At 53.0% G+C, this 24,993-nt stretch overlaps 8 protein-coding genes across 8 annotated transcripts; 6 read left to right on the top strand and 2 right to left on the bottom strand.

Annotated features, from left to right (window-relative positions):
- Positions 1–510: 510 nt before the first annotated feature.
- Positions 511–3,190, top strand: SCP_0806230 (Zinc phosphodiesterase ELAC protein; the record flags this gene model as incomplete). The annotated part of the gene is made up of 5 exons (XM_027761211.1): positions 511–625; positions 705–815; positions 1,676–2,098; positions 2,147–2,558; positions 2,614–3,190. 5 exons carry the CDS (start codon positions 511–513, stop codon positions 3,188–3,190), a joined length of 1,638 nt encoding a protein of 545 aa, XP_027617012.1.
- Positions 3,191–3,859: 669 nt separating this feature from the next.
- On the top strand, positions 3,860–5,325 carry SCP_0806220 (Uncharacterized oxidoreductase; the record flags this gene model as incomplete). Its single annotated transcript, XM_027761210.1, has 10 exons — positions 3,860–4,009; positions 4,080–4,088; positions 4,141–4,307; positions 4,360–4,395; positions 4,443–4,516; positions 4,569–4,762; positions 4,812–4,887; positions 4,952–5,007; positions 5,070–5,156; positions 5,218–5,325. The coding sequence occupies 10 exons, from the start codon at positions 3,860–3,862 to the stop codon at positions 5,323–5,325; spliced, it is 957 nt and encodes a 318-aa protein (XP_027617011.1).
- Positions 5,326–8,181: 2,856 nt separating this feature from the next.
- Positions 8,182–9,659, top strand: SCP_0806210 (Zinc-type alcohol dehydrogenase-like protein; the record flags this gene model as incomplete). Its single annotated transcript, XM_027761209.1, has 8 exons — positions 8,182–8,229; positions 8,283–8,378; positions 8,442–8,696; positions 8,749–8,801; positions 8,870–9,116; positions 9,178–9,294; positions 9,350–9,432; positions 9,509–9,659. 8 exons carry the CDS (start codon positions 8,182–8,184, stop codon positions 9,657–9,659), a joined length of 1,050 nt encoding a protein of 349 aa, XP_027617010.1.
- A 387-nt stretch (positions 9,660–10,046) lies between these two features.
- On the top strand, positions 10,047–13,641 carry SCP_0806200 (hypothetical protein; the record flags this gene model as incomplete). The annotated part of the gene is made up of 6 exons (XM_027761208.1): positions 10,047–11,334; positions 11,429–12,360; positions 12,416–12,524; positions 12,575–12,706; positions 12,770–13,405; positions 13,463–13,641. The coding sequence occupies 6 exons, from the start codon at positions 10,047–10,049 to the stop codon at positions 13,639–13,641; spliced, it is 3,276 nt and encodes a 1,091-aa protein (XP_027617009.1).
- Positions 13,642–14,798: 1,157 nt separating this feature from the next.
- On the bottom strand, positions 14,799–15,836 carry SCP_0806190 (hypothetical protein; the record flags this gene model as incomplete). The annotated part of the gene is made up of 1 exon (XM_027761207.1): positions 14,799–15,836. One exon carries the CDS (start codon positions 15,834–15,836, stop codon positions 14,799–14,801), a length of 1,038 nt encoding a protein of 345 aa, XP_027617008.1.
- A 606-nt stretch (positions 15,837–16,442) lies between these two features.
- Positions 16,443–18,823, top strand: SCP_0806180 (hypothetical protein; the record flags this gene model as incomplete). Its single annotated transcript, XM_027761206.1, has 8 exons — positions 16,443–16,619; positions 16,677–16,951; positions 17,011–17,078; positions 17,134–17,264; positions 17,320–17,518; positions 17,576–18,312; positions 18,364–18,596; positions 18,649–18,823. The coding sequence occupies 8 exons, from the start codon at positions 16,443–16,445 to the stop codon at positions 18,821–18,823; spliced, it is 1,995 nt and encodes a 664-aa protein (XP_027617007.1).
- A 411-nt stretch (positions 18,824–19,234) lies between these two features.
- SCP_0806170 (terpenoid synthase) lies at positions 19,235–20,455 on the bottom strand (the record flags this gene model as incomplete). Its single annotated transcript, XM_027761205.1, has 3 exons — positions 19,235–19,573; positions 19,665–19,953; positions 20,148–20,455. The coding sequence occupies 3 exons, from the start codon at positions 20,453–20,455 to the stop codon at positions 19,235–19,237; spliced, it is 936 nt and encodes a 311-aa protein (XP_027617006.1).
- A 1,011-nt stretch (positions 20,456–21,466) lies between these two features.
- SCP_0806160 (hypothetical protein) lies at positions 21,467–24,624 on the top strand (the record flags this gene model as incomplete). Its single annotated transcript, XM_027761204.1, has 17 exons — positions 21,467–21,547; positions 21,600–21,629; positions 21,688–21,692; positions 21,751–21,860; positions 21,912–21,986; positions 22,039–22,399; positions 22,453–22,649; positions 22,701–22,835; positions 22,889–22,928; positions 22,995–23,004; positions 23,056–23,218; positions 23,280–23,389; positions 23,448–23,854; positions 23,911–24,067; positions 24,133–24,242; positions 24,303–24,343; positions 24,401–24,624. The coding sequence occupies 17 exons, from the start codon at positions 21,467–21,469 to the stop codon at positions 24,622–24,624; spliced, it is 2,256 nt and encodes a 751-aa protein (XP_027617005.1).
- Between the last annotated feature and the right edge of the window lie 369 nt (positions 24,625–24,993).

Genomic DNA, 24,993 nt, shown 5'->3' with positions numbered 1-24,993 from the left:
AGAGGGTCGGAGGACGAGCGGCAGCATGATGTAAGCAATATGCAGCACCAAATATAGGCAAAGATGGGCATTGCGAGTGGGCGGAGACCGAAATCATCGTTTAGAGAGACGTTTAGAATCTGGAAGGGGGGGTCGACCCCCCCTTCCAGATATAAGGTTTAGAAAGAGCTCACTCTGCTCTCACGGTATGCGGAGATCAATTTGCCGACGTGCCGGCCTGATTTAGAGACGAAATTTAGTTTAGAACGTTTCTAAACGGCTACGGGAAGGCATCCAGTAGAGCACAAAATTCACGACGGGCCAGGAAAGCTTAGCAGGTTGATGTGCACGTGATGTCCCTTGTACGCGCAAATTGCCGCCCGTCTCCTAGCGCGCCTTCGACTCATGCTCGCCCTCGCTCCCGCACGACATTGTCTCTCTATCTTTCTCACCACCACCGTCCCCCCTGCTGCTACATTTGCCACAAAACTTCCATTTCGCTGTCTTCACCGCCGCTCGAGCTTTCAACGGATGTCCAACGACATCACCGTCACTTTTCTTGGCACGACCAGCGGTGGCGGGCCCACTGAGACGCGCAATTGTTCCAGCCTTGTGTTAGATCCCCTCTCAGACGGCTCGCTATGGAGTACGTGGCCAGAATATGCAACTTTGCTTTCTAACGAAGTGTCATCTGAATTAATATTACTCGCCACTGTTACTCGCAGTGGTCGACTGCGCCGAGGGCACCGCCCGTCAAGTGGCGACGCAGCCATGGCACGATTCAAGGAGAATCAAGTTGACAAGGCTCACAAAGATTTTCATCACTCATATGCATGGTGAGCTCGTTACCTAAACTTTCCTATTATTTCGTTGCTGGGGCACACGCTTGAGATCTATCTCCTCTATTTGTGTCACTTAGTCAGAAGTTGCGTATTTTGCAAGAAGAACGAATATTGTCAACGGGTCCCATCCATCCGCATTGCCTCGCAAATCGTCTCTGTCCAAAGAGTCGTGTTACTTCTTATGCGTCAATCTGGAGAACAGTCATCGTTGTTCTGGCTACAGGACCTGTTATGCGTCAATCGGAGAACAACTATTGTTCTTTCGAGGACCATTGTCACGTGTGTCGTCGCGTGTCGTCACTAGGCAAGCACATGCTAACCTACCGTGTACCGTGACTGGACCAGGCGGAGTGCCTGGCGTGTCTATGTAGATGTTGATTCTACTAAGATTCTCCAAGCAATCTGGTGCCTGTCGCATTCCTGGGATGGATTAAGTATATGTTTGCCTTTGCCTACGAGTGGATCGATGAGGGCCTCAGTAGAATGAGCTGATACACAAGGAAGGTATTCAGCTATTTCTGGACATTACGAGTTGTGCATGTTGGATCGCTCTATGTTACGTCTCCGTTGGACAAAATTGGCCTATGCACCTCAAGCTACTGTGCCTACGTTGGACTTCCGGCATGGTGTACGCCTTACGTTTTCGGCGATACATGCTTGAACCAATTGGAATTGGTCTTCTGTATCATGCAGACGAGTTCCTCGCTCCACGGTGCTGCAACTCTTACCTGGCGTTCCCGCCGCACGATCTACTTTGTTCCACTTTAGCCTACTTTGCCCACTTTGCCTACTTTGCCTACTTTGTCTCCCATTGACTTGTCTGGTCTGAGCATGAGCTGACATACTTGCTGCAGCGGACCATACGATGGGTCTCCTGCCCCTGCTGCGTAACGTCCTCGGCATTCCACGGCTACGACCTCCATTCCGTGAGCCAGACGACCCGCCACGCGTTGAAGTCTATGGTCCGCGTGGTTTGCGGCGGCTTTTACGCACACTATGCGCTGCAACGAACACGAACACGGACACGCGGTACGCGGTACATGAGCTATTGTTTCCCGGGGAGGAGCCGGACGTTAATGCGCCCGAATCCTCGTTGACCTCTGGACCCCCTGCGAAGAATTCGGTAGGGTGGAACGAACATGTTGAATGCGAGGCGCCTGGGTTCAATTTCGCGTGCGACGCGGACGGGTTTTGGCGTGGGATCGTGGACACCCCGATCGCTGGGTCGCACGGACGGAGAAGACTGGTGGTCGATGCAGGTCCAATAGAACATCGAGGTAAGAGCTCCCAGATTCTCCTGCATTGTTAGGCTGACAGTCGCGTAGATCCATGCCTAGGCTTCGTATTCCGCGAGGTCGTGGACCCAGACGTGCCCAGTGAACGCGAGCGCCCTCCGCGCACCCTTGTAATCCTAGGAGACACCTATGATGCCTCCGGGATCCTTCCACTGCTTTCCTCGCCCTCACGACCCCTCGACATGCGTTTCCCCTCTTCCGACCCCTTATTGACTGATGCTACTCCACCGATGCCTGCGCGCATTACGTTGCTCATCCACGAAGCGACGGACGCTTGCATCCCGCGATCGATTGACACGCAGGAGCGTACGGGGCGGAACCGCACACCGCAGAGCGTCACAGAAACGGCGGTGGCGAGGGGCCACAGCACTCCGGCAATGGCTGGCGCGTTTGCTCGCGCGTGCGGCGCGGAGCGGTTGGTGCTGAACCACATCGGGGCACGGTGAGTGTTTCAGGCCGACCTTCTCGTTTAGGCTCTTACTATGATGTTACTGCAGATTTCCAGCACCACGCGGGCCGGAAGACACGTTTCGCGTGATGTGCATGGCGGAGATCGAGCGGCAGGCTGCTACAACGTGGGCGCCGCCCCCTGGCGGTTTCGTGCAGGCAGCGTACGACTTCATGCGCGTCACCATCCCGCCGTACCCAAGCCCCGTGGAACTTGAGATGGAGGGGCTGATAGTGCAGGAAGTGGAGGCTTTTAAGGAAGTGAACCAGCTCAATAAGAGTCAGAACAAAGTCGATGCTCGGGATGCTGGCCCTCCGCCTCCTACGGGGCCGCGCGCAGGGGCATACCTGAGCACGGATGCAAATCTGAACCGAAAAAGAGAACGCGTTTTGAGCGAGAGGGCTCACGGTGCAAGCGATATAGGCCGCGATGCGAAGAGGAATATGAGTACGTATGCAGGTTCTAGTGCCTACGCGGCTAGGGATCAGGCGTACTACGAGAATGGCCGGGCACGCGAGGACCGTGGCGCACGTTACGAGCGAGAAGACCGGAGGGATAATGGGGGGCGCCGTGGGGGACACTGGCGGGAACCGCGAGAAGAGTATCGTCCCAGGCGGAGGGACTAAATGTCGCTGAGTTGGGGGTCCGAGAGCATGTTCACATATTGTACCGTGTACCGTGTACCAAGTATATATCTGAGATAGACCGTTATGTACTAATTAACGTTATCCATCTTTCGATGCCAAATGAAATACCGACGGTTTCAACCAGGCGCTCGACGCGCCCCGACAAACGAGTTTCCATATTCGTAATCTCCGATCCGGATCTGAGTAGGAACTGTCTGCCACAGGGTGCCACTCTTTCTTCAGACCCACACGGAGGTAAACCCATGACTGTTCTTCACCTTGTCGAATATTGCATCAAGGCTACAAAGGTCTGCTCCACGCTTTTCGTACCGCGGGTGTGGAAAGGCCTTTCTATACGCCAAGCGCTACCAGTTGAATGATCGTCGCCGATGCTGTGATGATGAGGTTCGTCTGCGGTCAGTTGATGCAGCGATGCGTATCACAAAACACGACTGGTCGACATTGTTGAGGCGCCACTGTTGTGGATGAGCTGGGATATACACTGCGCGCAGTTAGCGCAGAGTGCCGGTCCTGCTCTGCCGCGGGTGTACGCATCTTCACCTGGATCGCGGCTGTTAGCGCAGTTCAGTATTTAACGTTCGTTCGCCCTCCAACTGAACTTCGTCACTCTCCCACAATCTTCTACTCTGTTATCATCTTTTTTGCAACATGCCGACCAGAGTTCCTTCGTCTGAAATGTTCTGTGCACTGAAATCGGAGAACTTCCCACCGAAGACCAAGTTCACGGTGGAAAACATCCCTGACCTGTCCAGCAAGGTCATGATTGTGACAGGGGGCAACACTGGCTTGGGTAAGGAGGTAAGTGTTCCACAGCGTCAGCCCTGCCCAGGCCTGACTTGTTCACCAATTTAATCTTGCACCGTTACAGACCGTCAAAGTGAGTTTCATTGTGGAACGGACACATGAGTCCCTATTCACAATTGTGACAGCACCTGCTCACCCACAATGCCAAGGTATATCTAGCGGCGCGCAGCCAGGTGAAGGCCGAGGACGCTATCCGCGAGCTTCATAAGGAAACTGGCAAGACAGCGATTTTCCTCAAGCTCGACCTTGCGAACCTTAGCGCTATTAAGGCCTCAGCGGAAGATTTACTGAGGTACGATCAAACGTCCGTCTGATTTGCCTCTGCTATAATTCACCTTCTGCAGTAAGGAGCCCGAGCTGCATGTTCTCTTCAACAACGGGTAACTGGCGTGCGTCTACAAGAAATTGTTTACTCACTGTCACGCAGAGGTGTAATGACTCCCCCTGTCGAACATCTGACCTCTGACGGCTATGACCTGCAGTTCGGCACGAACACCCTCGGTACGTTCTTTCGTGTCATGCCCATCACCGTCTCCGAGCGCTGCGCACGCAGGTCACTTCTACTTCACCAAGCTGCTGATGCCGGCACTGTTGAGAGGCGCGCAAACATCGTCGGATGGCAAGGCACGTGTGGTGAACACATCTTCTTCTGCCCTTTACTTCTCCACGCTCGACTTCGACACGTTCCGCGACGGGCCCGAGCGCCTCAAGAAAAGCACGACCCGGTTGTATGCGCAGAGCAAATTCGTAAGCTGCTTGTTGTCTTCGTTCCGATCGGTGGTCATGCCTTTGTCAGGGTAATACCGTCTTTGCGCACGAGCTGGCGCGGCGGTACGGTGGCCAGGGCATCGTATCAACGTCACTGACCCCCGGTGAGTGCAGCACTCCGCATTCCCGAAGCCGGAGTGTTGTCCCCTGACGCCGTTTGATGCGCAGGTGTCATCAAGACAGACTTACAGCGCCACCTGCACGGCGTCAAGGCCTTCGTAGTTGTGCGTTCCTCCTACTTCTCTTCATCGCAGTCCGCATGACATTAGGGGGATCATCACTCTAGAACCTCACTGCGAATCCGATTCCTCAGGGCGCGCTGACGCAGCTGTATGCGGGTACCCACCCTGAAGGCGCAGAGCTGAACGGGAAGGTCAGTACTGTAGCACACTCATTGTTCTCCATTTCTGCTCGTGAGCTCATGCGTGATGCAGTACCTCATGCCCTTCGCGCGCGTCGTGCCTGTCCGCCCGGAGACGCTTGACGAGGAGACCGGAAAGAAGCTGTGGGACTGGCTTGAGGAGCAGGTTGAGGACATGTGAGGATAAATTAGTCCTACCCAGCAGTAATTATTGCTGATCTACATTGGCTGTGTCTTTGTCGTCTTAAGTAATTATGTGTTGTCATTTTGGAGTTACGCACCCTATCCATTCGATTAGAAGTAATGCCTCTATAAGCAGCAGCGTCAATTCGAAAGGGACAACGCATACATCGTTCCACAACCTCTGTCTTCTTCGATCATGTTTTCCTCTTGATACGACATGGTGGCGCCGCCACCGTGGCGGGCGTGTACTGCGCCCGCCGCCAGATGCTCATACGAGTCTGCAACGCGCCCTCGTGACATCGACTTTCGCGTGGAGGAATTGTGCGCGCTCTGTCCAGCGCTATCAGTGTCTGTCATCACAAGAGAAGAAAATTCTCAATGCACGTTAACTTCACTGTGAGGTACAGTCGTCGATATCACACTAGCTGCTACTCCATGCAGGTATCGACTGGTAGACTGTAACCAGCTCATCAATCACGCATGTCGGCGCATCTGCGAGTCCAGAAACTTCCCGACAGTTCCATACGCGGCGATATCGCATGTCTGGCGACCTATATCGAGGATGCCACTATGGTCGAAGTCGTAGAAATCATTGACGGTGAATATCCGGCAAGAGGGTAGATGACGGATATACCGCCGGAAGCATGAGCGATGCTAGATATTTCACGTTTGCCGCGAAAACCGCGCGCGTAATTTCGACAGGTGACCAGGCCGACCATCTGCAAGAATGGCGAAGCAGTCTCGTGGCTTAATCATTACTGAGACGGATGGGAAGGTGTGGAATATATTTGACAATATTGAGGTCTGAACACGGGCAATAGGAGAGCGTATGCCGTACTTCTAGGCAGAGAAAAAGTGTGTGGCTTGGACTGGATACCAAGGTGGCGAGACGAGATGTTCCTTGAGGGCCATGTTGATTGAAGAACATGCACCTGGCTGAATCCATATGTCGTCGTTCTTCTTCCTTGGCGATGACTTTCAGGAGACGATGACCGGCCGGAAAGAGCGTCAAGTTAGAGTATGTGGTCCTGATTCTGCGGATTCTAAATAGCTTGTTGGAGAATTTCGAGAATAGATAAAGCAAGCGAACATCTCATTGCACGGCTTCCTGAGAAATGCGCGTGATGCTACAAAATATTGAAATATCGACGAAAATATTGCTGACCTTGCGGTAGAGCCAGAACTTCTTCGACGTCGCAATAACTGGGCCAAAGTTAAGTGGATGCTCCAAATCAGTTATCGACCTCACCTCCCCCTCCACTAGTCTCTTGAAGGCAGATGGTAGACCCTCTCCTCCAACCTCGGGATATCCACGTCCACCCTGGCCCTACCCCTGGGGTACGAATTCCCCTGGCGTACTATTCGAAATTCTGCGTGACTGGCCGAACCTGAAGGCACTCATCTGCCTCCGCTCATGCTTGCGGCCTCCAGTAGATCATCGATTTATGCCATTTGGGCTGGGCGACGGCAATATTGGCGCTCGTACGATCGAATCGCCGTTCTGCTGTTTCAACTCCCTTTTGCACTGCTGGCCTTCTCCGATGTCCACCCATAAGGATTTGAGGAGCTGTATCTGAGGTGATCACGCTCTTAGAATTTCCAGAGGAGGCAAAAAGGTAGAGACTCCCGGCCACTGACATTGTAAGACTAACCGCCTGAAAAAAGCTTGCTGCGGTTAGTTGCAGTAGGACAGGCATTGCTGCTAAATTCGCTCAGCTACGCGGCCGACTTTGTACCCGATCCTCGCCTTTATTGCGAGTACGCGAGGAGGGGAAGGCGACCAAGAGCGGTCACGGCTAAGTGATTACGTGAGGAACTTGGTGGCGTACTCTGTCCGTGTCGCCATGTGTGTACCTCAACAACGTTTCTGAGTCTCGCGGTGTGGTCAGAGTCGCTGGCTGGATACGTAGGCAGTAGTATTGCCTTATACGCTGCGTGCAGGTTAGTGGTGGTCAAATTTGATCTATGGGTACGCAAGGAGGTGTATATATACTGATTATGCGAGCAAGCGACATAATCTCCCAGATCTATTGCAATGCTATGGCTTCACATTTGAAATGTTCATTTACGAGAATTTGCCAATTTGATGTTGAGGTCAAACGCGAGAAACCGACCTGGTACGCTCTCAATCCATTTGGTTAAACTTTTGACCATACCTACCGGTGCATTCTGATAATGTGTATTTTTCCACTAGCAAAGTTCACAGCACAGTTGGACTGACTTCAGGAAAAAATGGCGTTCCGACGGTTTACTCTGCGTCATAGCACATAATACGTAATATTTTTGGGACTCAGCGCCTATGACAACAGTCAACGATGCGGCGGCCTCCAGGACCCTGGATAATCCCCCAAAAGGTCGTCGCCAAATCCGGACAGATTTTTGCGAAAATCGACCTCACGCCGTCGCCATGTCCGGACAAATGGACCCCCTAAGGACCATGTAGCCGTCGTACTATCCGGACATGGAGCTGTTCTGGGGCAAAAATCGCCGGAAAATCTCCGGGAAAAGCCGAAAATGGCTAAAAATAGCCACAAATTACCTAAAATGGAAGCCCCCAGAGCGAGGATGTCGCTATTTCCGGACAAATCTCGGGAAAAATGGCCAAAAACCGTCCGGACAGAAAACTGCAAAGTCCGGGGGTTTTGGCGACGACCTTTGGGGGGATTATCCAGGGTCCTCGGCCTCCTCGTTCTCTCAGGATTCCTACGATGCCTGGATGACTTCTGCTTAGTGATGCAGCCTCTTAATCAGCCTATGCCTATGCCGCCTGAAGCCGCCCGTACCCCACGCAGCAGATACAAAGGCGCCAGGGATAGAAGTTCTTCGATTTCGAAGTTAACCCCCATCTGTATTGATGGTCATGCCACTGCCACAGACTACTCGCCAGTACTACCTTCCCAAGGCAGGCTTTAGGCTAGCTCATATTTTGTAACACTGACTGATGTGAATATCTAGTTCGATGGCGTTCATAACCTCACAATGCGAGAAGCAGTGGTCACTCCGCCGAAACACTCTGAGGTACTAGTCAAAATACACGCCGCTTCACTTCAGGTTCGTCCTCTTCAGAAGTTCATTGCCACCGATATATTCTAACTTTTGACATCATATCGTTAGTTCCGAGATTTACTACTCGCCAAGGGGAAATATCCTGTTCCCGCGATAAAAGAGAATGTTGTACCGCTTTGCGACATGGCGGGGGAAATTATTGCTGTTGGCGATGAGGTCGAGGAATGGAAGGTCGGCGATCGTGTTTGCGCGAACTTCTGGGTGGACCATATCTTCGGCGAGTTCAAGTCGGGCTATCTACTCAGCGCATTGGGCGCTCCCATTGACGGCGTGTTGACTGAATATAAGGTCTTCCCTGTACACGTAAGTACTCCTCTCGGGTGCTCGTACTCGAATTGAACATTGCACTGTGCAGTGTCTAGTGCGCGCTCCGGACCACTTGTCCTACGAGGAAGCATCCACTCTACCGTAAGCAGTGATTCCTTGTCTTCTATGTATCATCGATCCTCTGCAGAGCTGATGAGCCAGCCATTCAGATGTGCTGCTCTCACTGCATATACTGCCCTGCAAGGATCAATACCGGCCAAGGGCGGCGACACCGTGTTAATCCAAGGCACAGGCGGCGTGGCCATCTTCGGCTTGCAATTCGCCATCGCCTTGGGTGCAACTGTCATCGCGACGTCGTCGTCGGACGCAAAGCTCAAGGTCGCAGCGAGGCTCGGCGCGAAACACTTAATCAACTACAAGACCATGCCGGACTGGGACGAGGAAGTGCTGAGAATTGTACGTTTGTTTGTTTGCGATTCAATCAGCGTGGATGTATTCAATCTCAGATGCTCTCTAGACGAACGGTAGAGGCGTGGACCACGTCATTGAGGTTGGCGGCTCGGGGACCCTGACCAAGTCGCTGAATAGCGTTTGTTATGGAGGCTCAGTGCACGTCGTGGGAGTTGTCGCTGCGGTACGTCTTTCTCCGATCCTCATGCTGTACTGTACTCATGCGATAGTTGCATCAGGATGGCGACATTAGCACACTTCCTCAGCAAGTCATGTTAAAAAATGCTTCTTTGCACGGTGTCATCGTTGGGTCTCGAGTCCAGTAAGCATCACGACGGGCTCTGGCTCTGTCATCCATGACGACCTTGCGTGCATCAATGCTGACATTACATTTACAGATTCGAAGCTATGAACCGCCTTATTAGCGCGAACCTCATCAAGCCCGTGGTGGACAAGGTGTTCCCCTTTGAAGATGCACAGAAAGCGTACGAACACCTTGATAGTCAAAAGCACGTAGGGAAGGTCGTCATCAAGATTTCCAAGGATTAATTTGAGTTCCTGGTGCGCTCAATGAATGCTGCAACGTCGACAGTCCCGACTACCGCTGTCCAGTACTTGATGCTTGGTGAGCCCTACATAGATGTAATCAAATCAAAGCTGTAGAATAGGATGCCAGGTTGTGAGCTGTGGATTCGGCAAAACAATATTTGTGTGAATCTCTGCAACGAAAAATGACTACCACGTGCTCCGAGTTGCTCGAGCGCGCAAGCGCTCAAGCTGATTGACGACGTCCGGCCTGGTCGAAATCTGATTCATACTACCGTGATGAAGAGAGAGCAACGCAGTCCCTCTCTACCAGACGAACTTCCTCTGCAACGGTGTCCTCGGCGCATCGTAGCTCGACGAACGCGAGCTCTAGGTGGTCACAGCAAGCCGATGGTCTCGCTCACTGCCCAGGCACCGGCAGCTACCACGGCGAAGCCAAACGTCCTCTCTGCTGAGGATACCACGGAACTGAACAACATATGGAAAGCAGATCCTCGGATACCCAGCCTTGACTCCCGTAGGTTGTGGGCAGCAGCACGCGGCGTTGAACCTGCGCAAGTTCACGCCTGGTTCTCGCACAAGAAATACCACTGGTACAAGGCGAAGGGGAAGAAGCCTACGACAGGGACATATGAACTGCCCGTAGGGATCGTTCGGACTGTGCCTGTCTCTGAGGATGTCGGAACTGTTGAAGACGCCAGGACACAGGTGAAAGCGGTGCAGGTCAAGCGCGAACGTGCTTCTCCTGTACTGCATGAAGGTCGCGGGATGAAGCGCAGAAAGGTCGATAAAGGGCATACCCAAAGTAAAGTTCCCACAGGCTATGTTGTGAAATCGGATCCTCGCATTCTGGAAAATCTTGAACCATTACCGCCAGCAGTCCGCCATACCCGGGCGCACGACGCCAACCCAAACCCTTCCTGTGCTACTTGTGCCAGTCGTTTCTTGTCTTCTATGGACTCTCCTAATCTGTTCTCTCCGTCTCCTCGTACGTCTCGGATGCAAACGCCTGAGCTGACGCGCTCCCCGGTCTTGCCGTCATCCGACTTCGATTTTACCAGCCCGTTGACGCATATATCCTCGGAGGGTGAACAGGGGGCTGTTGTCACCTCGTCATCCCCACGTGGCTCTCCTTCTGCTCCTTATACACTTCCCGCCTCCCCTGGCACTGTAAAGTTAACCGAAGACACAAAAAAACGTGCATATACCCGGGTTCCCGGCCTGAATTCTCTCATTGCTGCATCGCAAAGCACTTTCATGCCCGCATATACCCATGTTTCTGAATTGTTTCGGCCCTCTTCCTCTGCGCACGTTCCTCCTCGTCAGAAGCGCAAGCGAGCTCTTTTTGCTGAAGACCAAACTAACATCATCCGAGTCGCTTATACCGCCGTTCAGCCTGTCGCCTCAAAATTAGGCTCTGAGAATACTAACTCTAACTGCGGCTCAACTGCTTCGTCACAGTCGATTACTTCGAACACTCTCGGACTCATCTTCGATGGAACGTCTCACGCTGTCCCTGGTCCTTCCTTTTCTTCTGTTCTCTGCGTGTCTGCTGAACAACGCGACGCTGCTGCTCCAGATCAAGACCTTGTTCGCCAGACTACTATCTCGGGTCCTCACCTTCAAGTTGCGACGTCTTCTACTTCATTTGCTACTTGTCTAGAACGTGGGACTACTGGTATGTTGTCTTCCAAGAGAGGGCTCAATTTGTGGCGCATATATCCACCTCGTCTTTGAAATCGACCGGAGTACCACTGATCGCTCCGATCCAGAGTCTGCTCAAAACGCACCGCAACCCCAATCACCGCCTACAGCGAGGAGGCTCAAGCACGCTTACATACTCTCTGCCGCGCACGCCGGTGCTTCCAACCAGGTCTCTTCTCCCGCACTGACGTCTGCGTCCAATCTCACGTCCATAACTGCGTGGGTTTTACCTGAAGCTCGCCAAACTTCTGATCCATCTGCGTTCACCAAAAGCCCTCGCGTACTTGCTTCTGCATCGCTCATCGATCCCCCGGCTCCTACTTTTGCCACGGCTTCCGGCAGCGATGATCGACATACGAACGTTGGTGGCACTCGTCCCCCTAAGTCTGTCTTTTCTCCACATGCAACTGCAGGTTCTCGCATCCAAGGGAACACCCTTCGTCCATATGTTCCAATTGCTCCTCGCCCATCCACCCATATACTTGCTCTGAACATACCTAATCGACCTCACGAGATTATCCCTTTACCAACGCCAGCTTCGACTCATTTCTCTGTTCTTCCTGCTTTAGACGCCCAGCTATCACTTGAACGACCTGCAATGGTGTCCCCGTCACTGACGTCCTTTCGCATTGGAAACCAGTTTGTGCTCTACACCCCAAAACCGCAGACCGCAAAACAGCGTACGACAAGACCACCCGCTGCATCTAAGCCTCCGTCTGCTTCGAGCGCGCGCATGCAAACCCAGCAGTGCAGGAAGGCGAAGGCACAGGAGCAAGCGGCACTACACATTCCCGGTCCATATCATACTAAGATTGCTCCTACGTCCGAACCATTGCTTGAAATGAGTGTCCGCGTGCGTGTGCAGGAGCGCCGAAAGCAGAGAGCGCGCGAGAGGAACGGAGAAATTGCGAATTGCTCCCAGGTGAAGCCGCAGAATGTTGAAGTGAAGGCTGCAGTGGTGGAGAAGGCACGTAAGAAGACGAAGCAGGCGAGGCATCAGGTACGTCCCTGTGCAGCGTCGTGCAAGTTGTCTAAAAAGCATTCCGTAACGTTAGCGAGGGTTGCTCGACGTGGTCCTCTCTGGGCGATCTGTTGTGAAGATTGAAGAGGAGGAAGTGTCGGTAACGTTTGCGAGGGCAGAGGAGGAGGGGTCGAGCGACGACAGTGAGTTCTCGGTCGTGCTGTATCGGATACATATATTGAAATTACTGCAGAGCCGCTGGCTGTCGCTTTCCACAGGACTGATACGAAGCCGGACGTAATGCCTGTTTCTGTCCAAACGCCGAACGTCACAAGAAGTACTGCATGCCCTATTCCTGTTGCTGCTATCAGGTCGTCTGAACCGCGTACGTATCGACATTTTTCATTTTGGAAGGTACGGTCAGAAGATTCACCATCGTTGAATACAGAACTAGATTCGAACGGGACGACGACGAAGACTTTAGCTGATCCCGCAAAAGCACCAAAGGAGGCAGAGATGGACATAGCGAAACAGTCAACGAATACCACGCAGAAGAAACAACGAACTAGAACTCGCACAAATGCCAATGCTGTGAAGTTGGAGCAGTCGGAGATTATAATGAAGGGCACCTCGAAATCAGAGCTGACTTCGCTAGACTTGCAGGCCGGAGCATCTGGCAAAATTCCGGCGGACTCTCCTGACAGCAAAAAGTCTGAGCGTGCGGTCGCTCCGTCAAGTAGGAAGACAAGAGTTTCTCTCACATCCTCTCGTCGGTCTCCAGTTGCGTCCATAATACCCAGTGCGATCTCCGCACCTGAATCTGAAGACAAACAGCCGGATCTGGGATTGGACATCCTCGATCCTGATACTCTGACGCAAATCCTTACTGCACCGTCAAATCACCCTCCACGGCCGATCGCTTACTCGATGCCTGCCCAGGCCTTGTTCGCGGAGCTCAAGTGGGACGGCATCGAGAACATGGAGCTCAGCGCGATCAACTGGCTGGCCGCTATGGGGCCCGCTGACGCTGGCCCATCTCTGTGGTCCAAGCTGGGCGCGACAGACGGTACGCAAGTGCTGTTTGGTACGTGGTCACTACTCTCTGCGTTGTCCGCTGAAGTTGTCTTCTGCGTGTTGCTAGCTCCACCTGTGCCTGTTCCCGCAGTCCCGCTCGAACACGAGGCGCTCGCGCATCTGTACGCGGACCTGGATATGGCGGCATGGCCCAGAGAGGTGCTCGGCGTCCCGGACAAGGTGCTCCCCGAGTGGTTGGAGATCAGCGAGCGGGCGAGTCAGGATGTGGGGCTGGTGTTGCAGTGATTCCATATTCAGGTTTGCACTTTGTGCCAGACGTGAATCGGCCGCCAATGTCCATAAAGGTTCACCGCGACATATAGGAGTGCACACTCTGCAAAATGATCATTCTGTCGTCTATGCAAGAAAGTTGCTGATTGCCAACGAACGAAGCCGGATTACAAGTATTTTGTCTCAGATGTAAAGTTTAGATTCGGACTACAAGATGGATGAGGCACAGAACTAACAATATCATGTTCTCCTCAAGCCTGTTCATAACATTCATCCACCAATCCCATATGTAACTGTCGGAATACGTGCTCGACGTATTCTCTCTGGATCGCAGATGTCGCATTCGATGCTGACTGAATACGTCCCCGGAGACCAACCGTTGGCGGGTCGACAATGACCTTAATGCTGTCTACAAGATGTATTTGATGCCTAAGTTATAGTCAGTCTTCAGAGAGTTAAGGAACCTCCGCAGCTCGATGGCACCCGCTGGAGTCCCTGTCTAGATACGTAACGTCAGACACTACAGCAAGGATCGTTAGGCCCCTGGTCAAAAAATCGTGCACAGGCGGCCTTTGGGCGGTCTGCAAAAAAAGCTGATAGGTGCGGCTTACGGTGCACGGTGGCGCCTACCACCCACCTGAATTTCCGGAGCGTTTGACTTCAGAATCCGCGCTGTGAATGGATTTTTTTGGAGGGGCTTATCGATCTGATCTTTGCTGTGGGGTTCGGGTGTGGAATCATGCGCGGAACGCACCGAGCGAGTACATGGCCTTGGCAGGGTGTTTGACTTCAGCAACGATGCCCATCGTGTCCCACCACACGTCGCGAGCGCCAGCATTCCACTCTCTGTAGATGCGGAATCAGTGTAGTGATATTCAGTTCTCCGTCCGCCAAGTCTTCGGCATCTTCGGAACCAACACGGAAGTTCGAGCAGAGAAATTTCAGAACACTGCGGCGGACTCATCATATTGCAACTTTAACGAGTATTATCTCCCAGTACATTCCCAACGGGATTGTCGTCGAATGCCGAATAAGAGAGCGAGGCCAGACGCAGTACGAATCATCATCTATCGGTCATTGCCAACTATTGAGGCACAATTGGCGTTACAAGCAAGGCTTCACTTCCGCCATAGATCAAAGCACAACACGCAGTCTATGCTCAGGGAATCTTTCTAGTAATCCTGATCGGGTTCAATTGACGGCGAATCGCGAGAAATTGGAACGATCTCCACCTCAGAAGGCAACCCAGCTGCCCTCCACGCAGCATATCCACCGATAATATCCGTGGCAGTCAACATCCCAAGGTCGTGCAACGACGCCGCAGCGAGCGACGATGCATATCCCTCCTGGCAAAATATGATGACGCGCAGATCGTACCGATCTGCGACGGCCAACCTGTGGGCACACCGTGGATCGAAGCGCCACTCCAGCACGTTGCGCTCGATAAGGAGCGATCCGTGGATACCTCCCTCGGCGATACGCTGCGCCTCGGGTCGGATATCGACAAGGACGACAGGCCATAGGGAAGCTGTGTCGTGCAGCTCTTCGTACGCCTGCTGCGGCGTGATTCGCTGGAGGCGCGCTCGTGCATGGCTGAGCAGCTGGTCGACGCTGCGAGAGGACGGTGGAGGAATCAAGGGATCAATCGGTCTGCGCGCAGCTTTGCGCACGACGTCCCACAGCGCCGCATCGTCATATGAAGATGACCCGATGTCGCGCACAGAACCAATCCAGCGGCCTGGCCCTCCGTAGATGTTTGCGCGCACGACGCGGCTGAGGAATTTGGAGCAGACGAGCAGGCCCGCACGCTGGACGGCTTCGTCGGAAGAGCTGCTGAGGAGTAGCGGGCTCTCGCTCTGTGGGGTGGCACTGGGTGCGGTTAGGGCGAACAAGTACGATTTGGTGCGGAGCGCATGCTTGATAGCGGAGGCGACGAGGCCGAGGAAGCGCTCATCAGATGTGTGCGATAGCGTGATAACGACTCCGACTTTGCTGTCGTCGACGAGCTCTGATTTGCGAATAGCGCGGACGGCGACGCTCTGGGCTGCCTGTTCGCGGACGTCCTCGAGCGTGCGCTGAGGGCAGGCCTCTACATCCGACAGCTGGGCCTGTGTAGGAACTGGGGGGAGATCGCGGTCCACTACTTCGCCGTAGCTCATTGTAGATGCACCTGTGTAGATTGAGGACACATCGTCGCGTCTTGAGTCCATGGTGACGATGTGACCCCGACGGCTGACTACTCAAACCCTAGATTATGAGAGGAACAGCCTTATCGAGTCAGTCCTGCCCAAGTTATGCTTGCCACAGGTCGTTCTTACTTGAGTCTCCGGAGGAACAGGAATTGCAGCGAGAGTATCGACTTCAATCGTAGTCTCCAATGTTGAAGTTGGGACGTTCCTAACTGCACGACGCCTGACTGAGGTCTAGCGGTTTATACAAGTCGTGAGTTCATGAGCGAGGAAGATGATGTTAGCTCATTAGAGTCAGGATCCCAAGTACTTCCTCGACGACGAATCTATAGATCCTGAGATCGAACCAGTTCCATTTATGGTAGTAGGTCGCACAGCGTTGGAACCCTTTTCACCGTTAGTTGAATTGGTCTTCTCCAAAATATCGTAATAACTCTGGAGATAGATGAAATGCCGAGTGAACAAAGGACGAGTTCGAAAATCATACTCTTCATTCTATAGATTCGGTCAATGGTAGTTGTGCATCTGTTTTTCGCTCTCCGCTGTCAGTTCACGTGATGCACCGGCGCTGCCACCGCTCTCGTCTGGTTCCAAGACTACCGTCAACTCTGCATACGGCACGACAACATGGCCCCGACGCTGAGAAAGCGAAAGCAGGGACCTGACAAGCAAATTCCAGCTCAGGTGGAGGCAGCCCGTCCGCCAAGGCGCAAGCAGCGTCTCACGCAAGCTATACCCTCTCAGGGGCTCGAAGGTCCAAGTTCAGCAGCATTGATGGACGTTCCGTTCGATATCTTTTTCGAGGTCAGTTGGAACGTCGTAAGGACCTGTATACTAATGAATAACCGCGTCTTTTGACAGATTTTCCGCCATCTCTCCCCGAAAGATCTGCTAAACTTGATTCTTACGAATAAACTCCTCAGGGCTACTCTTACACATCGCAGCATGGATGTAGTTTGGAGACAAGCACGCAAAGGCAGCGCGAACCTGCCTGTTTGTCCACCGTACTTACGCGAACATCACTACACCGACTTGATCTTTGGGCACCATTGCCACCAATGTGGCGCCAATGGCCCTGAGGTCAAAGCCACCTTCGAGTTCAGCGCTCGCTATTGTCATGATTGCCAGCGTGATATGTATGTTTGACTCTGCCGTGATTTCAGTGCAATATATGACGCTTGTATTATACCTTCAGGATCGTTGAAAAGCCATATAACACCTCACAGCCTTATTTCGACTTGTGCGTACCACTTCGGAATCAAAGTGTGTCCTCGTCGCTTGTTTATGTGTGAATATTCACCGTTGTCCCCCTCCTAAGCTTCCTCCATGGGAATCTATCATAGACCAGAAGTCAATCGTATGAAGGTTCTGTGGCAGCAGGCGCGTACTGGGGAAGAACAGGCGGCGCTGATAACGTTGAGGAACACTTTCCTTGACCAGCACGCGGATGTAAGTTCCAATATGCGCTTTGCTCTAAATACTTTCGATTCATTTGTCGCGTCAGCACGTCGACGCGTGCCAAAGGTACATCCAAGTACAGGAGAATATTTATCGTGCACGGCAGCAACGCCTGAAGGATGACAGAATTCACAGCATCTGTCGGCGCCTTGATACGCTTGGCTTTGATACTGAGATATTATGCTCTAAGACGCAGTTAAATGCTCTTCCGATGGTGGGTGTGGCAGAACGGTTGACTGATGCAGGTATGTGTTCACTGTTGTGCAATATAAGCTTCATTCCTGATCAGCAAATGAACAAAGATTGGGAAAAAATGAAGCCCAAGCTCGTTGTGTTCATGACTGAACGGAAAGAGTGTAGATTAAAATGGCAGCGTATCCACGCGATGAAAGCAAGACTGGCATCGCTGACTGCCTCGCTCAAGAAAGCGCGAATGTCACTCGAAGAATATGATGCGCTCCCTCACGCAGCCGATCTCATTTCATTTACTGAGATTCGCACCATCGTCGAGCTCCCTGACTCCGTCCACATTCCGGGTGAGGCATTTGATCAAATCCTGCCCGACCTCAGCGAGCGATGGCAAAAAGACGTACTTGCACGTTTGAAGACCAAGTTTCCGGATATCGCGTCGACGTCTTGTCGTAGGAAGGCCGTGCCGTTTCAGGACCTCGCCAAAACTGCATTTCAATGCTCGTCATGCCGACGCGTGCTGTTCTGGCCCATGGTGGCATCACACTATCACTCGCCGAAGACGATACGCCCAAACAATTATGCCTTTGGCCCGTGGCGCACCGATTATCCTCCGCTTAAAATCCCGGTTTTTGATGCCGCCGTACAAGGAGAGTTTCGCAACCGAAAGCAGTGGACGACTGCACCTATTCGCCTTTACAGGGAGCAGGCCGTGCAGGTTATCAACGCTTGTGAGATGAATCCAGACACGGTGTCTATAGCCGAGATGGATGAGCAGGACGCAAGGATATCGTGCAGGCTTTGCAGTGTGCCGGGAGAATCGAAACTCGTGATGAGTTGGCGTGCGGCGGTGGGTGTCAGATTTGCGTTAACTGTTGACAACGTGACCAATTGCATGTAGATGTCTCATTGCTTAACAGTGCACCGCTCCCAGCCGGTATCTGAGATTCAATGGGACCAAATCAGTGCTGCACAAGAGAAGAGAGTGAGGAGTCTGGAGAAAACGCGCAGGTATAAGTCTCTTACCGAATACAATGCGCAACCCGCATGCTGTGCCCTCTGCAATTACGGAACTTCCTCTGCATACTCAGCGCCGACCAGCATAGCCGATGTCCAGAACCATCTCCGTGTTTCGTTGAGTACCCCACTTCTGCATCCATTTATGCCATTGACTCGCCTATGGCAGGCACGCGGGAAATCAAGATCCGAAGGCGATCTACATAACGAAAGACACACCGCCGTTTGTGCCCCTCGCGGTACGGTTGTACAGTAATGCGGTTACTTCGACTGTGAAGGCCGACTACCAAGTACTGGCCCTGTTCAAAGACAAGCTTGCTTGCTCCGTTGCGAAACTTGATTGACCATGCTCAGATACATGCAGTTAGGCGACTGCAATTATGCCGGTGCCGTGCGTGTATTATGTTTACGATAGCTGATGATTAACATTAGCAGTCGTAAAGCAATGTGTATCTCTCAGGATGCAATGTACCATAGGTATTGCGTGCAAAGTCAGTGGTTTCTCCATCAGCCAGCCACAGGCGAATTTGTAGCCTCGCCTATCGTAACTCCATACCAATGTTAAGATGAACGCCAAACGCCATATGGGTAGGTATACGGGTAAATCGAATTCGTAGAAAGATCTCGTGTTTTGGCAAATGGTGTATACGAACGATGGTAGAATTAGTTGATGCAAGTGTGCATATGGTCCACTAAAAGAGTGAAGGTATGTAGTCTAGAGGTGTCCGCATTTTTGAGCCACACCTGTCCTGCCGCTACGTTTCCTTGGGCGGCAAGAACACCCACCCGAACGTGCGTACGTCCTCGCCAGACTCCCCGAAGAAGCGCTCCGTCTCGTACAGCCAGTGCACCGCGCCAGCGACGCAGTCACGCAGGCCTAGCATGAACCTGCGGATGTCGGCGTCCGTCGCGCCAGACGATGAAGAACGGAGGACTGTTCGCTCGTTTGCGAGGAAACTCGCGGCAGTAGCTTTCACGAGTTGCGCCGCAGCGTTCACGGCACCCTGTGCCGCGAGACCCTTCTGAGGCATGAGCACTGCGACGAGGTTATGCTTGTCGTCCCTTGCTTGTTTGCGCGCATACGAGGCGATGTCCTGCAGATTATAACCGCAAACACATGAGATCGATCGAATATATCTCAGCTGTTTCCAAGCTAGTAGATGGGTATTTGCGGAAGAGACTCACAATCGACCATGCCACGATATCCACAGCGTTCTGACGGAGTTGCTGCATCGCCGGTAGGGCGTAGACATCCTCCGGTACGACTAGGCCTTCCGCGTACTCGATGAGATCAAACATCATCTTAATGCCGCATGAATCCCTTCTGAGTGTGACGTACGACTCGAAGTCAGGCACGACGCCGTCTGCGTTGTCCGTCGCGACGCGTTCAAGCGACGAGTGGAACGCGCTCAGGTGCCGCAGAAAGCGAGCGCGCCAGGGTACAAGCGAGGCGCCAAGAAATCGTTGTTGGATCCTGCGAGTAAGTGGGCCATCAGTATCTCGTCGCCGGGAAAAAATGAAATGGTTCTGCTGTGTGGATAAAACAGATCAGGTGATGCAATCAGCACCATCGTCCACTGCCGGCGCACCAACACCGCTAGCAAGTGTTCCTGCGCCGTCGCAGATCCCGGCAGTGACAACAGTCTAAGTCAGAAACATTATACGCACGGATCAAACGCAGCCTCCGCATCCGCATCTTCGCTTACATCTTCCTTGTCGACCCAGTGTATGAGAAGGACGAAAAACTGCGCTAGGCGCAATAACTGCGCGGCGTCGCACGTGGGGTAGCACAAGGCCGCAAGCAAGCCGGGGCGCAAACCCGGAAATGTTCTCCGTTCTTCCTCGTCGAGGAATGTGCTCGCCAACGCCCATCGCTCCGCAGTGGAGGAAACAGCATGGCAGCGCGAGTTGCTGCGCAGCTCAAAGTCTGCACAGAGTGCGACGAGGTTGGGAAGCTGGATGCTACGCGGAGCCATGCACCAGACCAGTGAGCTTCTATTTCGATACAGCGATTGACTGCAAAGTATTAGTATAGGCTTGAGTACAAATCGTTTGACGAGTTTTGAAGAAATATACCCGATATTTGGAGGACGTGGAGGCGGTGGTTCAGAACAAAAAGAACGCGTGACGAGTCTCAATGTCACGGACCTCGCCGAAGCCTGACGGTTCGTACGTTCGACATGCTCAACTCATGAAGTTTTCCCAAGGCACTCATCCCGTCTGAATGGTGCTGAACGTCAGATGCAACGCGTGTTTCAGGCTATCTTCCTGGAACCTCGAGCTAGTAAGAGAATATCCGTTGGATCATACCACACCTGCCTTATCTAGTCGTTATATCTTCCACCGCTCGGCTATGATCGTACAGATAACTCGATGCCGCCGGCCCCTACAACCTGGCGTTCAATGAACTTCGTGCTAGATCTCCCAACTCGATGTCGCTTCAGACAAGACCAAACATTTCGCACAATTACGGACGTACAACAATATTCTCCCTCGCATGTCAAACAAATTTCTGATCCGTTCTATCCAAGTTCAGTTAATAACAGCCGTTTTTGTGCATATTGTCTAGTATATATAGACCGGACGAAGCTCGTTCTCGTGCTCTTTCCTCCACCACTCTCTCGTATATCACTCGTTGGCACCGAAACCCAGTGATCACAATGGCGAATCAGCACCTTATTCATTGTATGATCCAGAAGGTGGCACCGTGCACCGAAAGTGCCTACTTCGACCTTGGATGCGAGCGGTGAGCGACGAAGTATAATAACCGACTCCGACTCGGAGGCTTGTCATCTGCTCTCGTGTTTTAGATGACGGATTTGTCCGTCACGTGGACGCAACGCGTCACATCACAGAGGCTCTTTTTGTCGCAAGAAGGGTGTTTGTCACAGTAAGCGTCACACGTCACGGCTTTACCGAGTTACAGCGACGGATAGAAATTAGTGATCTGTTGGGTCCGTCCCAGTTCTCTCAGAACACTGCAAACCATGCCCAAGACGTTGCCCGTGTCGAACACTAACCCGTCCACCAGCTCGTCTCCATCCCCCCATGTTCTACGTAGGAATCAGGTGAGTCTCCCCTAATACCACCGCCCTTCTTTCTCACAACTTTCCGAAACAGGCGTGTCACCAGTGCCGCAGGCGCAAGCTAGTGCGTAAACTCTGTTCTCCCTGTCAGTCATGTCTGTCTTACTGACACGCGTCCCCAGAAATGGTCTGTCTTCCCGAAGCCCGAAGCCCGAGGCCGAATGATTGACAGGATCTATGCACAGTGACGCCAACAGACCGTGTTCCACCTGCGTGCGCTCGCATGCTTACGCTGTTGCCCACGCTCCTCCCGGAGCGAACCTCCCAGCGCACCCGGAGTGCACTTTTGATGCCGGTGCGTCGACATTGATTTCCGCCCCCGTTGATTCATTGATATTGGCATCAGTATCCACCGAGACTGTCCAGCAGGAGCCGCAGGAGCACCCTAAGAATAGATTTGAACGCCTCGAGCGAAAAATCAGTGCGTATTTACCTATGTCTTCTGGCCCACCACGGTCTGATGACGAATGCAGACGAACTCGAGGCGCTTCTGCGGGAGAAAGATAAGATGACGAGCGAGGCATTTATCCCGCCGGCCAACAACCCCAATGATCCCTTGTATTTGAATTCTGCACTGGACCCAATTCTAGCTCTCGAATCTCAGATGGCCTTGCAGAATGCCGGACAACCGCTCGACTTCGCGCAGTTCCATGCGGGAACGGCATTGGACAATTTGGCAGACGTCGCAAGTCTGATGGACACGCCAACACCACCTCTTCCGTCAAGCTCGGCCACAATAGCCTCGTCATCTCCATCTGGATCCGATTCCCATTTGGATATGCTCACGGCTTCTTGGCCAAAGAACTTGCCCAATCCGGATTTCCTACGGCATCTGTGCGTCTTCTTTTCTCAACTCCCGGCCCTTTGTTCTCATGGCTTGTGTGCAGTGTGGAAGCGTACTTTGCTTTCAATGCAGACGCAGGCCGACTCTTCCACGGCCCCACGTTTCTGACGTCGCTCTCACTTCCGCCAACCCATCATGACTTTCCGTCGACCGCGGTTCTGCATGCCATCTGCGCGGTGGGCAGCATGTACACCGGGGCCGTACCGCCCCCCCCAATTCCGTCCTACACAGTTCCAGCAGGTACACCTGAGTTGCATGTATCATGTAGTGCAGCGTTAACAACCAGTCCAGATGATCCATGGCCCGGACACCTCAAGAACGCAGAGCACTGGTCCGACACCTTTGCCGAGCTGCAAGTAAAATATGCCCGTGCCGAGATAGAAGAAATGATCTACAACGGAGTAAAGCTCCTCCAAGTCGTACAATGTGCGTCGAGCAGGGTATGCGCGCCTCTTTGTCTGACAGTCGTTGCGGTGCAGCCCAGATCCTCATCGCATCGTGGTACTGGTCCAATGCAAAGTGCGCCTTATATATATACACTCCCGGCTACTATGTACTGACCGACGCTCTTGCATAAACGCGCAGGTGGTCATCGGTATGTGCATTGCTCCGCGAACGTTTGATGGGTCAATCTTACCCGTGCTAGATCTACACTGCTACGGGGCTATCCGTGCGCTTCCTCATGCCGCTCGGGCTAAATGTCTGCCCGCCGTTCCATGGGCTTTACAACGGCCATCGCCCGCCATCTCTTATCCCGCCGGCGAAAACGGTCATCGAAGATGAGATGCGGCGCAACGTATTCTGGCTTGGTGAGCGGCAGATTTTATCCATAGACATATTTCGTTATTCTGATGGGTCTTCCTCATGCAGCATATGCGTCTGAACGCATACACGGCTGCTCTCATGCTTGGGCAATACTACTTGATGACCTCGATGTCTCGCAGTTGCTTCCCGTCCGCGGTGACCAGTTTGAGCAAGGCGTAAGCAACCCTTCCCCTTCCCTCTTTCAACGCCCATGCCCCAACCGATACTCCGCAGATGCTGGTCCTTCCAGAGGATCGACAGTGGTCGCACGACCGTAATGTCTTGACAATCCATCCTGTAGGACAAGTTGATGCATTTACATTGTACATCAAGGCGTGCATGATGCTCTCACGGGTGAAGAACTTCAACATGCGCTTCCGCGCGCGCTATTATGTCGGCGACCCTGCGGTAGCGTCGTACAGTCCTGCAGCGTACAGCGCGATGGCTGGGGGATCGCATGCGCATATCGACGAGCGCGAGCGCAGCCAGCGCCCGCGGGACGTGCGCGATACGCCCGCGTTCGTCGAGCTCGACCAGCTCGTCGCGGCGTTCCTCCCGTCATTTCCACCCCACCTGCGTAACCCGCTGCAGCACAACACGGTCAACGTACATCTGTTCTCGGCATGCAATGCCCCGCATCTGTGCGCAGCTCGGTTTGTTGCGGTGATTGATGCGCTGATGAGGTTTCGTCGGCTAGTGCTCAAATTCTGTTGCACGAGTCGCACGCCATCATTGGGGCTGCGTCGTGCATCTCGTCCGTCAAGATACTGAACGCGGCACGTCGTATTCTTAATTTGCTGTACGACGTGTGCTCGACGAGCTATGATCTCGCTCTGCTGGGACACTTCGCCAATGTGTGTCTGCACTTGTGTCGCGCGTTCGATTGTCAGTTGCTGTGGTGTTGATTGGTTGCCTATAGATTTGTTGGTTCATGGCGGGTAGGATTCTCGTGCGCTTTCTCGATGTGGCAACACAGATGAAGAGCGAGGAGCAGTGCACGATACTTAAGGTAGAACTGGAGTTCATTCGGTACGTTCGTTTGATGGTGCCTCGTCTAACTTTGTCATGTTCATATTCACCCTTCGGCAGGTCTACACTCTCCCGAGTAGGCGAGCGTGTCCCTCTTGCTCGTACGTCCCCCCTTGTTTCCAGTCCTGCAGTTTACGTGTTACCCTCTACCTCAACAGACCGCTACGGGAAGATGTTGCAGGACTTCAACGTGCATATATGTGGGGAACCCCAGACGCAGGACTATGCGGAGCCTCTGCACCTGCATCAGAGCACGTCGGCCTCGCCCGACGCACACTACGGCGAGGCGCAGCCGGCAATAAACCCGGCCCTGGCAGGCCCACGGCCGCACCATCGCCACCCGCGCGCAAGTGCGGGGAGCGTGCGGTCCATGACATCGTGATCTTTTCCTGTTGCTCATTTCCCTTGCTTTTCGAGTTTTTTGCATGTCTGTCGTGTCTACCGGGATTCTCGAGGAATTGTTATGCGATTTACACGTACATTCTGCGCTCTGGCACTTATCATACCGTGTATCCATATTGTTCGTCTTGTATCCCTACTCGCCTGTGGGCTGTAGGCCTTTTCCAAGGGCCTTGGAATGCGTTTGGAGTAGAGGGGGTATTTATTTATGTGATTGTGAGATTGTTGAGGAGTCGAATGAACGGACTTGCCTTCTCGAGAACTGTGGCGGCTGATAAGCGCCCGCTGTTGTACTCTGCTCATCCGCCACCGGCGACCGTGCGCCTCACCACCAACGACCTTTTTATCAAGC

This window comes from Sparassis crispa, assembly GCF_003851025.1.
Source record: "Sparassis crispa DNA, contig_000007F, whole genome shotgun sequence".
Lineage (NCBI taxonomy): Eukaryota > Fungi > Basidiomycota > Agaricomycetes > Polyporales > Sparassidaceae > Sparassis > Sparassis crispa.
Note: the sequence above shows the minus strand (reverse complement) of the source record. Positions and strands in the feature narration are given on the sequence as shown.